This window comes from Pterocles gutturalis, unplaced genomic scaffold, assembly GCF_000699245.1.
Source record: "Pterocles gutturalis isolate BGI_N339 unplaced genomic scaffold, ASM69924v1 scaffold27229, whole genome shotgun sequence".
In the NCBI taxonomy this organism is placed as follows: Eukaryota; Metazoa; Chordata; class Aves; order Pterocliformes; family Pteroclidae; genus Pterocles; species Pterocles gutturalis.
The window spans coordinates 156,163-171,008 of NW_010129329.1; the positions used below are offsets into that span (position 1 = coordinate 156,163).

Here is a 14,846-nt window from a genome sequence, read left to right on the forward strand (position 1 = left end):
TTAGGTCTATAAATAAAAGGCAGCTTGTTTAACTGATCTTGCAGCAGAGAGCAGAGGTGTATATTAATGAGCTTTCTCTAATGGCACACTGGACCTATTTAACACTGCAACTGTGAAGGCTTCTCTTTTTCAGTCATAACTCATTTCCTAAGAAAATGTCAGTTACTGCTTCACCTTATGGTCTGAGCTGTTCAGTTTATAGTTTATTTCTTCTGATCTATACCACTGACAGATATTCTAGACACGACTGCGATTAAATGTGCTTATGAAAATGGTAAACATTTGATAATATAAACCCTCTTGGGAATATGCTGTTATTTCTGCCTGGAAAAATTCTTAGGTGCATTCAAAGTATAATGTGGAAGCAAAGAAAAAACATTTTAAGCAATTACAGTTATTAGATTAAATTGTTTTGTTAGGAAAATTGTGGTGTGTTTAGATCAGTGTGAGATAGTTTAGTGTTTTCATAAATATGCCCTTTAAATGCATGATATTGCAGCAGTTACACTCCAGTGAGATTTCAGTGTAAAATAAAGATAACATGTATTTCCATATGGTAGTGAACTAATTTAGTCCCATAAATTTCTGCAACATATTTTCCCTGGTAGAAACCCTAATCTAAAAGCAGCATTAGTTATAAAACCCAATAATTGCGTCATGCTATTTACTGTAATTGTGTGGCATTGTTTGGTGTCTGAGCTCAGATGTGTGTAGCATAGCAGTGTCTGAAGCACATATTAACAATCTCTCAATAAAGACAAAAGTAGTAATTGCAATATAATTATTATTTTTATTGATGAACTTGTTTAAGAGATCTGTTGACATTTACAGACTTTGAGGATCATGCAGCGTTTGTTACACTTATCCCAGGCATCAAACGTCAACAAAATGTTTAAGATTGTAGGATTAAGCAGTGACAGATTGGGGCCAGATGTCTGGGAGATACTCTAAGTGGCCTTCTCAGTTGATCAAATAGCTCTTACCATCTTAAAGCACTTTGGAAATTGAACATTTGTTCTTTGTAGTTGAAGCTGAGACACTTCTGTGTTTGATGGATCTTCCTGGAGCTTATTTGAAAAGGAGAATGAGCACCTCATTTCTCCAGGAGTAGTTTTATTAGGTGTATATATAAATATAAATACACTCCAAGTAGCAAGGGTAGGTGGAAGGGTTGAAAGTGTTGGTGAGTAGCAATGAAGCCCAAGTATTATCCTAACGCAGTTTCCTCAGCAACCCAGCTGAAGTTACCTTTTCCTTGCACAGCACTACAGGGGAGACACTTCCAGCGCTGTCTCCCCATGTGGACTTGTAGAAAAAGGGGACACAGCTGATCCAGCAAGAGATGATAGAGTTGAAACAGGTTTTCCTGAAGTCCTTCAAAGTGGAGACCTTTCTGCATCTCTGAGTGGATTCTCTCAGCCCCACACTTGTCAGCTCTTTGCACCAACTCCTGTCCTCTGTCCCTCCCAGGCCTTTCCCCTTGTCCATCACCTTCCCCTCTTCTCATCACTCATCAGCCGGGTTCTCATCCCAATTCCTTTTCTGTTTATTTTCTTCCTGTTTAGCTAACCCTACCTTTAGCAACCCTGCCTCCTTGGAAATATGACCATTCTCTGTGCTGCTGTATTCTCCCACCTTATGCGTTTAGACTGAATTCATCACAGCATTGTGAATGTCCCACTATATAAATAATATAAATTGGGAAATAATAATGTAAATAAGAAAAGCCCTTAAAGTCTGAGCATATGTGGTGATGGAGTAACTTCACTGCTGAAGGCATCGGACCTTTGGATTATGTGTTAGTACCAAAAAACTGCTGTTGACCACAGTAAAAGTATAATAAACCCCATTTGAGTGTCGCTGCTTACATTGTAGCTCTGAGCATTTATGGTAGGGCCTGTTCTGTTCCTGAAGTCCTGATCCAGCATCCAGCAAACTCTTAAACATATGTGCTTTCATGTGTTTTAAATTAAGTTTGTGTTTAGATGTTTTAGGACATTTGCCACTGGGATTTTTGCTACTGGCGTCAATGAGAACGGAGCTGGACCTTTAATTAGTGTGGATTATTCTGCATACTTTCCTACTTTGCATTAGGCCATAGATAGGGAGCTGGAGACTGGTAGTCCATTAGGAAAACATTCTGAGGATCAAGATCCTGCATTCGTGACTGAATAGCTGAGAAATTACATCTGTGACGTCACAGGTCTTCCAGGCCTGAGACACACGGAGAGAAGAAGGATCAGGGTGTGGAGTGTCACTGTGGTGGTTCTGGTGCCAACGGCAAATAAAGTGTCCGAAGGACCTGTTAACAAGGAATGTGTTACGGAAGGTCCTTCTGGGCTGGGTTTTTTGATGCCTGTGTGCAAGAACCAGAAACTCCTTTAGGAAAAGAGAGTGGAGTATGTAGAAGGGACTCGTGACAGTTGGGAGATTCTGCTCAGGTGGGGGGACAGAATGGCATGCATGGGGGGACAGCATGAACAACTGAAGGGAAAGCTTGGTCTTGCTGCTCACCTGGGATGTGGGTGAATGAGGTTGCAGAGCTGAGCTGCAAAATAATTTTGTAGACTCTGGGTCTGATTCTCATTGTACCTTGTGGTTATATATTGGTGAGTACATCTGAGAAGAGCTGGTCTATTGGACTGAAAATGAAAGGGGTGTCAGTTCAAAGGGGATGGAGAGGAGAGGAGTGGAAGCTAGGGAACAAGGTGGAACAAGTTTGGACCTCAGAACATTAACTCCTTTTGCCAGACTGGCTTTATGGAATGTCTTACAAGAACTACGGATTTGCCAAGCTGTGCTTTGTTTTTCATAGATTTCAGCATATATGCACATTTCAGATTGCTTTGTTCTGAATCCTTGCCAGTTTTGTAGTGATGATTAAGGAGAAAGTTTGTTTCTTTTTAAGCCTTTGTGGCTTGGTCACTTCCAAAACTCCCCCACCTCCCTGCACCAGCTCAAGTGTTCAGAGAGGAGTCATGGCCAAACAAACTTCTGAAGCTGTAGCCTGCATGTTTCCAGGTGACTCCGTGGATCTATTGTGATAGTTGTGATGGGGAAAGATGGAACTACGTACATATCAGATAGCTGTCTGCAGACATAGACCCAAATGTGCCATTCAGACAGATTAAATATCTGCCCAGGGCAGTGAAATATTTAGGGCAGCAAAAGCAATAGTGAAGAAATTTGCAGTCTGCCAGGAAACCCTCTGTGTGTGCTGGAGTGCATTGGTGTGCATCATTTGTAGTATGCAGAGCTGATCACAGCCTGCAAAATGAAGTGTTGGCTTGAGAGTCCGGATCACTTTGTTCGCTATGTTGAGATGCTTAAAACACGCTGGTCTGAGCAGGATGTGATGGACCTTTGTTCATCAGTAGTTTAAATTGCCTCTGTTCAGGCGTCAGGAGATGAGGTGCCTCCAGTTTATGGCATCTTCTAGGCTCCATCTGCATCTGCTCTCCCTTCCCATCTCACTGCCTGCAGTGTTGGATGCAACAGCTGAGTCAGAAGTTTGCACACACCAATGTATATGAGAGGGGTGTGTGTAACAAACAGAATGTGACAGGGACTGGCAAGACTGTAATTTCTGTAATGCCATCTGAGGAACCACAGGTAGTGAATGGAAAGCTGCTGCACAAAATCTTGACTCAGCAGAAGGAAGCGATAAAGCACTTGCTAATTCTATGAGGGTCAGGATTTCACTCTCTATGAGCAAGAATCATACAAAAAAAAATTTAGCTTCCAGAAATAGTGGTTTTACAACACACCCACCACCTACTTTCTTTCAAAATTATTGTGTTGATGTGAAGGTGAATTGGGTTGTGTTTCTCAAATACATTCTTTGAGGTCTCAAATCAGAGAGGAGCCAGGTTTTTATCTGTATGGAGACCCTAGAAAATCTGTATTGCCATGAAACTGTAATGCAGAGTGGACAAAGTACATGTGAGTATGTGCACACAGAAGTATTTGTACACTTATGTAAGTATCTGAGTGCCTTTTTTGGGTTTGCAGGTGCAGGAACATGCATATGCATGTGTTTGTGCTCACCTGAGTTCATTCCCAAAGCCCCTCCTAGCGACAGTGCCTCCACTGCAGTCACCTTTGTCTGTAACACTGAAACGTATCAGGGAGCAATGTAAAACACCCTTCCCTTAGCCTACTAGCTGGAATTTTTAATTATTTATATATTCAGATTTAATTTGAAACAGTGACTTTTGTTATGAAGGCTAAGCAGAGTTTTATTACTTGCGTTCCCTAATGAAACGGGTGCTTAAGAAGTCGGAATTGCTCAGGTTACTGCTTGTATAAATGCTGAGAACAGATCTGAATGATAGAGCTAGTAAAGAAAAGGGTGCAGTGTAACAGCAGAGTTCCTTTGGATTGATCTTCAAATAGGTCAGGTCTTCTTGTAATAGTCCGTGCTCATCTGCTCCAGTGTATAGCATTTCAGACATCTGAAACCAGGTTCTTCCCTGCCACAAATAGCTTCTCTTGCTCTCTGTCTGTAGCAGCTAATTGTTATTACCCACAGTGGTTCCTTTGGCAATTAACATGTAAGAGAACTCATCAGAACACTTGTTCTTTCTTTAAATTTTCTGTTCTGACACCATGTCTTTAAGCATTCAGTACTTCAGACAGAACGTGTGAGATATTTATTACCCTTCTATTATTATTGAGCTACACACCATGTCTTCAGTAACAGATTAAATGAACAGCACAAAATGTTGTGTTTCATCCATAAATTTCAACACGTTTGAATGTTGGTTGATTTATTGCACATCCAACTTGGATCTTACACTGTTCTCATTGTGGCTGCACATGGTTTATTTAATAGTACTTTACAACCATTTTTTATGACGTTTTTCAGTTTGAAGGGTGCAACAAGGCATTTTCTAGGCTCGAGAACCTTAAGATTCACCTCCGGAGTCATACTGGGGAGAAGCCATACCTGTGTCAGCATCCTGGCTGCCAGAAAGCTTTCAGCAACTCCAGCGACCGGGCAAAGCATCAGCGAACACACCTGGATACCGTAAGCATGATTTCATACTGGGAGTTGCACTGAGTTTTCCAATGGTCCTTGTACACAATCTGATCTGTAACTGGAGGGTGACTTTCCCTTTTCATGAGGAGCATCTTGGAAAACTCAGCTATAAGCAACTGCCCTTTTGTTTTGAATTGTATGTGCTTTGAGAAATGAAAAGGTCTTGATCACAGAAAGGCAAATGCAGCTGTCTGACTCATGCTGAGGAATAAGTTACTCAGGAATAGGTTACTCAGGAGTAAGTTACTCAGCAAACTCCCATTGTTCTTGTTCCAGTAAGAGGAGGCAGCAGTAGAATAAGGTATAGTATGAGTGAACGCTGAGTCATTGCTGCTGCACTAAATGTGTGTCACTGTCTTGCTTCCTATCCTATGTTGCTTCAGCAAAGTCTATTCTGAATGAATGCAAAAGCAGTTCAGACATCTCAGTGGAAGGTAAATGCATCTCAGTTTGGGGCATAATTTTGTAAAAGTAAAAATACATCTGTCTTACAACTCTGTGAAATTTGTTAAGTACCCACCATCAGAATTAACTGTAAAAAACCAAATTCATTTCTTATGAACAGTTGGTAGATTCTGGCTCAATGCTACAAGTCTTCTCACTTGTCTTGCAGAGAAGACAGGAGCCTGTCTACTGTCTGAGGCTCTGATAAAATTAAATCACTGTATTATGGGGGAAGAAAGTAAGCAGACAACTTTGTAGACCAGTTAAGTCCTCAGCGTAAAGCTTGTAAAGAATAACAGGCAGAGTTGTTCCTTTGTCTTTTTCAAAGAAGTGAATATATGGTTTAACGTTTGGCCAAGTGTTTATGGGGCAGAACTTTTGAGTTTAATTGATATTTACTTTTTAAGCAGTTACACATTTCAGACAGTGCAGCATTAAGGAATGTCTAACGTACATTATGCCTTGCAAAAACAAACAAGTAAGAGAAGTGAGTCAGTCACATTTTCCAAACCAAAGCACACTTACAATAACAATGTTTTATTTATTTGAAAGTCAACCTGAGATATTTGAATTTGTAATTAGTTCTAACATGCGTCTCTTTTGAAAGTGGATAGTCTAAATTGGGTACATGGTTTTGAAATTTAACTGCTTGAATCTAATAGATATATTTTTTATTAGCCAAGCTCACAAATGGAATGCCATTTATTAGTTTTGAAAGTTAATTCAAACAGTTAACAAAATAAGCAAAAATTCTGATATCTGTTGATCTATGCATTAATGAAGACAAATCTCTTAACTTTCTATTTTCTTTTCTTCTCTCTTTATCTCTCTTGATTATCTGAAATGCTCATAAATCAGGAAAGAGGTACAGTAATAATTTTCTACTAACTTTCTTAAATGTCTAAAAATATCCTCCATGCTATTCCGTTGCAGGTTCTTTAAAACTGTTTCTGTAGTCCTACCTCACAGTAACTAACTTCCACTGACCTGGTTTAACTGGCTATGGTTAACTGCATGTACTTTGTGCTTATGTGACTGTGAAAAATAACAGAGCTCCAGGATGGTGCTACTGTAAAGACTGCACGATGCATTAGCTCAGCGGACAAAATAACTGCCTGGAATGTCAGAGCAAAGAGCCATGAACCTTTTTTAAGGGTAGTCAGATTTTCATCTACTTTCCCTATCACTAAGTTGAATGATTCTATCACTAATTTGAATGACATCAATGATTCGAAAAATACTCAGCTAGTGTTTTCTGCTAAGGGCTTTGTTAAAAGTTTTCCATGGTTTTTCCTCAGGTGTCAGTTCTCTGTGTTCCAGACACTCTCAATAAATCTCCTTTGCCCTGTAACTTTCTGGGTAGGTGCTGTGTTAGCCTGTAAGGTCATGAATTGGTGAATGATTCTATTATTCCTTCAGAAATTTCCTGCTGGCTGGACAGAGCAGCAATACTTATCCTCCGGAGGTACTTACAAAGAAAAGGGGTTTATATAGACTGCTTATTCCTTACTGAGTGCATTTGGAATTGGTTTTAAAGCTTCTCAATGTAGGTCACTTCATCATTTATCTTCTCCAAAAGGAGAATCTGTAAATCATTTTAGAGACTTACTGGTGTGTGCTAGTTTGATTGAATCTCTACTAAATCATCTGGCAATAGATCCTTCTCCTAGGTAGAAGCAGAACAAAGGGAATGTATCTGTCCTTGTGGTAAAAAGGGCGTGTCATCATTCCTCCTGGAGGAGAGCAACTTGTTTAGAGGACCTCACAGTTACTTCTTCCAAAACCAGTGGGCTTTTTTCCCTTTTGTGCATCCTCTTTCTGAAACCAAGGTGATTAAAGAATGTGACAGTGAGGTTGTGACAAACCAGTTTTCTACCTTTGGGAAGACACCAAAAGGACTCACTAGTCCCAGTGAGAGGCCAAGGCAGTGTTGATGGATGAGGCAAGAAAACACAGAAAAAAGGAATGTTTCGCTCAACTTTAAAACTTGGTGAACTTTGCCACGCAGCACTAGTTTGCTATCACTTAAGTCAGTGGTTACTTAATAACAAGTGCCAGAGTCCCTTTGTGGTAATTGCACATTCATTTGGAGGTTGTACTGTAACGGAGAGATAGTGTTTCAGTTGTCAGGAGTGGGCATAACTAGGAGAGGAACTTGGTGAGGCTTTCAGCCATTGGGACTCCAGAATCAGCAGTTAAATTGGAACATCTTTATTTATTTATTTTTTATTTTCCTATGAGAAGAGTGTACTGGAACTGCATGCCCAGACTGATGGTTTTCCCAGGAGATGGTGCTCATATTGTGCCACATAAAAGTGGCAAGCTCTGCCACATGCCAAAATCAGCTGGAAGGGTCTTCCCAACAAAATCAGCAATGGTGGGTTTTTATTTCTGTACTGATTTGCTCAGATGGTAATGTTTGATGTAGGTTGCTTGGTTAGGAGTTATAAAAAGAAAGACATTGCTGTTGTTACTTGAAAGAGGAACAAAGTATGAAGGAAACCAAATGTGTGCTGTGCCCCAAGTTCTTCTCTGCTGCGCGTGGAATAATCGTAAAATCCGTGTAAAACAGAACTCCAAACCAGAGCTTCTATATTTATAATTATACTGAGTGATCTCATGATCATTTTGTCTACTGTAAAGGCTAGAAAAAAAAAAAGTAATGCTCTCAAAACCCATCCAGTTACATCTCGTTAGTATTTAATACAGCCCAGTAATTAGTATCGACCATGCTAGAGTGTGGATGTGTCAAGTGCTCTCAGTGCTTGCATGGAGTGCAAAATCAGAGCTGTCAGTGCGGTTCTTCTGTTTGCACCATGCCTGGCTTGTGTACATAGAGGGACACGGCAAATCTGGAAATGGCAAACAGAGCAAACAGCTCAGGCTTCACACTGAGTTTCACAGAAACGGCCATCCTTCAGTGCTCTGTGTGCTGAATGTAGAGAAGCAGAGGAATATGAAATCTTTTCCTCACATTTACAGAAACCCTATGCCTGTCAGATTCCTGGCTGCTCCAAACGCTACACCGACCCCAGCTCTCTGCGCAAACACGTGAAAGCTCATTCAGCCAAAGAGCAACAGGTGCGTAAGAAGGTAAGACCCACTAGGCAAAAAGTGACACCTCTCCAGATCTTGTCGATGTACTTATTTTTAATTTACCTTTAGTTTACATATTTTCAAATTAGAATTCTTCTGCAATATCCCTAGAAGAAAACTTAAGTTGAGCTAATTTTCCTGGTGTTTATTTGATTGCTATTGTTAACCAGTCCACTTCATAGTTTTGCACTTTCAAGGTTACTACCCTGTAATTTCAGTTTGCCCCACGCTTTCTCCCCAAGCATTTCTTTCCTGGTGGTCTTTCCTACACAAGCCCGAATTCTACTCTCATTCACATAAAACGTCCATGCACTGAGTCTCTGCAATCAGCTAGTAAATACATGTTGGCAGATCATTTAAAACACAACTGAAACTAAGCCAGAATACTATGGAAATGTCAGGGAAGGAACACTTGTAATAGATGAGAATGAACCCCCCCACACACTTTTCCCACCACATCTGCATTTAAAATGCATTTATAAATCATTCCAAACCCAGACTGCTAGTTATGTTTTCACTACTATTAGATTCGAATAAGTGTTTTGGTTTCTGTGGGCTAAATCCTGAACTCATTATTAAATGGGGATGCTTATGGGCACCAGCCCAGGATCAGAGACTTGTTTATTACACATTTGTACACACAGTTTGTAAAAAGATGATTGGGACCCTGCAGAGCTGGTCTGTGACAGAACAGACCATGAGCATACTTCAGGCCCAGGAGTGGAAGGGAATGCAAGCCTTAGGAAACAATTACAATTAGTTAAATAAGCAGCAATGACGTCTTCCCCCAGCTGCCTCGCCACTGCCGAGAGCATCACGGATGAGCAGCAAGGCATGTTTAAAGGATGGAGGACAGAGCAGAAAGGACAGCCTGGCAAGATAGAGCTAGGGAGCAGCTAGTTTGGAAAAATGTCACAGGTAAGAACCAGAAGTACTGGAGAGCCAAGAGAGGAACCTGTAGAGAGAAGAGAGAATAGCAGAACCCAGGTAATACTAGTTGCAGAATTTGGGATAAGCCATGGAGAAGTGAGATGGATGTCAAAAAGGCATAATTTTCCTGCTTGAATACAACTATGATGAGTTCATCCTGATTAGTCCTTGTGTCAGCCATGCCACCCTGTCTTACAGCCCTTCCCTCCTGCTACTTCTCAGCATGAATTATGTCCCCTACAGTTTTCACTTGGCTAGATTCACAAATCTGAACTTATGGTCCCCTTTCCTGGGACAGTTGTCTGTCCCCCAGTTCTTCCTGTAACCCTTCTCTCCATTAGGAGCATGCTGTCTGAGTAACAGTTTGTGGAACATCAGTGTCCAGAGTTGTGCATGCTGTTTCAAATAGTGAGTCAAAAAACACTCATGACATGTGGAGCTTTGTGCCTGGGAGTAAGACTACCATGTGGTTTCACTACAGCTCTCTAGAAGGTTCCACAGGGTGTGCTGAGCACACGCCTCCCACACCACAGGTCACAAAATTCCCAACGCTCCCCTAGAGCAACCTTTAGGTCTTAATGAGAGTAAGAGTCAGAAAGCCACAGCAGCAGCTGGCCACAGAAAGAGGCTGACTGCGGCACCAAAGTCTTTTGCAATAGCAAGATCTTTGTGACAGGAAGATTTTGTTATATGAGACTCTCACCTGATTGTGGAAAGCAACCATGCTCCCTCTTCCAAAGCAGAGAACCACCCCCCCACACACCCCATCTTTTCTTCCTGTGGTTCCTGACATACTTCTTGGGGAAAAGAAGGAGGGAATTATTTCCTAATACCAAACATGGGTATCATTTGTTCAGCTCTGTGTACTGGGATGAATGCATCAACGTGTTAACGTCCTTTACGTCTGGATATAGGAGCAGTCCCCACTGTTATACCCCGTCACCTGCTGAGGCCTGTTTCCAGTTCTATGGAGGAAGGTGGGGAAAAACCCTAAATCCAAACTTTGCATTAAGGGGCACAAAGTACTTCCTGAATGAGCAGCAGGAAGCCTTAAGCACAGAACCAATACAGGACAAATGCGGTACACACAAATTGCAAACTTGAGCTGCTTGGATGTACCAAGACATCAAGTATCAGGGTTTCATATCTCTTAGTCTGCTAGTCTGAGGAATTTTCCTGCATGCAGATACATACCCCCCATGGACTTATCAAGTCTGTCTTAACATAATGTTAGTTCCTTGCCTCCCACACCTTATTTGATAGACCAATCCAAATCTGCACTCCTCCAGAGGCTTGAAATCATCTTCAGTTTTCCTGTCTCATTTATCCATGATACCTTTAGGAGTACTTCATCCTGTGTCTTTTTTTTCCTTGAACTTAAAAGGCATCTGAAAAAGCAGCAGATTTAAAGTGCATTTTGATCAGGCTGTCTTAAAAGGGACCAAAGCAAATCTGGCTAATAAATAACAAAAGCCCCTAAATATTTCACTTAAACCATATTATAGGAGAAAAACCCCTTTCACAACTAAACAAATGTTATTGAAACGATGACAGTCTACTTTGGAAAAAAGGGGAAAAGACTGTTTATACTCACTTCCTCATTTTTGGTTATAACTTGGGAACAGCAGTTGTCTGTTGGTATTAGCTTCCCAGGAGTTCTGAGTGGAAATGACTTAGCCAAGAAAGAAAAATTAACAGGCTGCTCTGCCCACATGTCTTGGTTGAGATATGCTACCAAAATGTGCCATCTCTGATATAAAATAAAATGCCTGAACTTAGGCTTACATCAAAAGAATCCTGAATATTTAGTTCATAGCCTAGAAGACGAGTGCAGTGGTAATATTCAGTTGTTCTGAAAGGCTTTACAAGAACAAAACAGGAGAGAGTTAGCTGTTAATTTAGTGGTAGTTTAATTGGCTGCAGATGCACTTTGTGATCCAAATGTTAGATGTTTATCTTGAACCAACAAACGGCTGTATAGCAGAATTCTAAATAGATTTGCCTGGACCTTTTATTCAGAATAACCAAACCCAGGGGAGATCGGTATGCAAAATTGTAAACGTAAAGACAATAACTATTTATTAATGGCTATAGAATATGATGGTTGTTTGTGTAATGTGAGCACTATATTATGACAAAAGCTTGGCAACATCAGCATGTTTGAAAGAAAATTAGAAATGCTTTTCTTTCTTAATTCTCCTCTCCTGTTTTTAATATGATCGACATTGTGGTTTTCAAGAGTTTGCTTCAGACACTTTTGCCAGAGCTTTAATTTACATGGAGAGCAGCTGACATATCAGTGATACCTCTTACACATTACTGACAGCGTATCATTCCACTAGTTCTAATCTGATAAGCACAAACACTTTTAAAATCTCTTTCCAAGTGTCACAGCTACAAGGTGATGCAATCCTTTTGCCACAGAACCCAAGAAAGTACAGAAAGCCTGATAATATGCAGTTAAATTACTCAGGAAGGTTTGAAGAAACACAGGGCACATTATTTTCTGAAGATCTTGTTGATTTAAGATTAGCACACTTATGCATTTAAGGAAACCAAAATGATGTCTAATTAAAAATACCAAGTAATAGATATATCCTTAATTACACCAAGTTCCTAGGAATGACATTTTGTTCCTTCCTTCTATACATAGTCTTTAAGCAAAGAGGCATATGAATTTAATTAGAAGTAATTTGATTTACTTTGAAATAAAATGCTTGTTTTATCCTCCTCTTGTAGCTAAATTCATGTACCGATATCGAACAAGATGTACTAAGTGACTGCTTAGCTATGCAACAACTCCACACATCTTCACAGCACATTTTGGATGGGAAATGTGGTAGATCTGGTCATCATGATTTAATTACAGGTAAGAATACTTCTAATAAGTATGATGCTAAATATGTCATATAATACAGGATTTGAAAAAGAAAAGCTTGTGGGTCTGATTTGCCACTATGGAAGATGAAAAAAAAAACAACCCAATAAGTAAAATGAAGTAATTTTGTGAGTTGTTTGCTACAGCCTGCTTTTTTTTTTTTTCAGAGTTAGTCAGCCAAATAGCTCCTATTAATTAATGTGGAGGGGCAGCAGCCCTGCTGAAAGTCAGTTCTATCCATTTGTTCTCTTTTAAACAGTTTGCCTTGGCTTCAGCAGAATGCAGGTGCATGAGCTTTGCTAAAGCCAAACGAGTGCTCTAGCAAAGCCAAAGGCACGCAGAAATAACGTTTTCCAGCTCTTCAGGAGCTGCAGAAAAGTTGTTGTGGCTGTGCATTATCATCCATTGGGTGATTATAACAAATAATATGTTGATGTATGAATGGAGCAAAAGCTTGAATTTGAAATGTCAAACGTGTTGTTTCAATTATCTTTTCTAGCATTATTCTTTCATTCCTTCTTGTCTGTCTGTCTTTCTTGTGGTTTGAACAAGAGCTGGCCCCTTCCAGGGACCTTAGACTGTTCTATACATTTTATATGAAGAGAAAGATGCTTCCATTCCCTTCTGCTGAAAATAAGATCTTGATTCATAACATTTGAACCTCAGCAGAAGATCCTGAACCAGGGATGTAGCAATCTCAGAATCTTTGTTTAGTCAGCAGAGAGACAGAGGAACTCTCAAAGGCCATGGGTTTAACTGTAATCTGCCTCAGCCTGTGAGGGTACCCATGTCCCTCCACTGATTCTGGGGATTAGATCAGGGAACCTTTCACTTAGCTGTTTTCACTCTCAGACTTTTCTCTGTCCATGTAACTATTTAGCCCTCTTTCTAATTTTCGTGTTTATTTTATTCTTGGCTTCAGCAACATCGTGTATCAGTGAGCTGCAAATCCTGCACTCTTTTGAAAAAATACTTTCCTTGATTAATTTTGGACGTGCATCTTTTAGATGATGTTGGATGAGAAGAATATGCACATAGACTCTTACTGGGTCTGCGTTGGTGGAACCTACTTGTGGAGAACCATTAATGTTACTGCCTTTGAAACTTCTCTAACTCTGTAATATCCATTTTGGGATGGGATAACCAATACTACACACAAAATTCCAGATTACGCCATTCGCTTCATTTGTAAGCCATCATTGTTGCATTTCCTCGTGTCATTTTCTGTCATGTTCCGGACACACCCCACTATCATATTCATTTTTAATGGCAGCTGCGTATTAGAAATGGGATGGATATATTCCTTCATTTTATATCTAGCACTTTGTATGATCTGGAGGGAATCTTCAGATCCTCTTTCAGTTCCACTATGGAGGAGAGGCTTGACTTGGTATTACTAAATATGTTTTAAATTGATTTAATAACTGAGTACCAGCTTTCCAGACGAACCCTAGCTTGTTTCTGTGGAGGTTTAGAGAAATCCAATGGTAGACTGGGATTAGAAAACAAAAATGCCTGGTGCACTTTATTAATGTATTTTGCTTTGTAAGAGCAAAGTAATAAATTACTAAAAATTGCTTAGGCAAGAATCTCCTCCTTTTTTTCTCACTCTAAATCTTAAAAATAAAATTAAAAAATGCATCCTGCTTGACATCTCCTATTCTCCTTCCTATTTCAAGTTGCACTAAAATGTTGGAATGTAGCTGGTTATCCGAATGGAGTAGAAAGGGAAATAACCCATCATTCTAGCGTTTTTCCCCTGGGAGTCAGCACTCACAGTTTATATGTGGCTCCTCAAAAAGTGTCAGAAAGCTGGAGGGACACGGGGGATTATTTCCATTTTCTGCCTTTGTCATCTTCACTCTCAAGATCTGTGAGGGCAGCATGTGGCCTCTGCTCTCCACCCTTGACAGTCCAGCATAGCTGGAGCATGGCTGGGCCTCTCACTTCCAGGCAGGACAGGAAAGACCAGTGACATTTCCCTCAGAACAGGCTGCACTTAAGAACCTCATAAATAGCCTCAGATTTCAAGTGACAACAATAAAACAGGAAAAAAGTTATTATCTTACAGATAAGCAGACCATCCCTAACCTCTCAGTGTCATTTCTGAGAACCTCTTGTGAAATTAAGGATTTTATCTATCAATAATACTGGCTTTCTCTGATATGATTTCTTTGCTGATTATATCAATCCATCACCAGGATGTTGTAAGAAACCTAGTAAATCTTCCCTGATACTTCTACCGGGTCACCCCATATGAGACCCCATCACATGCACAGTATGAAAAACTGACAGGGAAAATAAATCATGACTTGAAAGACTGTTTTACAGTGAAACAGAAGTTGCTTCATACTATGTGCAGTACAATTCCATAGGCAAAACTGTTCCTCTGGCATGATTTAGGACATATAAGCTAAAGTCCTGATCCTCACAGAATGAAAGCATAAGGACATTCCT

The 14,846-nt window shown here is 40.2% G+C and overlaps 1 protein-coding gene across 1 annotated transcript in view; it reads left to right on the forward strand.

The window, feature by feature from the left end:
- The window catches only part of GLIS1 (GLIS family zinc finger 1), a 106,244-nt gene that overhangs the window by 61,320 nt on the left and 30,078 nt on the right, over positions 1-14,846 (forward strand). Inside the window, exons 3-5 of the mRNA XM_010079913.1 lie at positions 4,868-5,029; positions 8,468-8,578; positions 12,251-12,380. Coding sequence (XP_010078215.1) covers positions 4,868-5,029; positions 8,468-8,578; positions 12,251-12,380 — 403 coding nt within the window. The remainder of the gene's footprint in view (positions 1-4,867; positions 5,030-8,467; positions 8,579-12,250; positions 12,381-14,846) is intronic.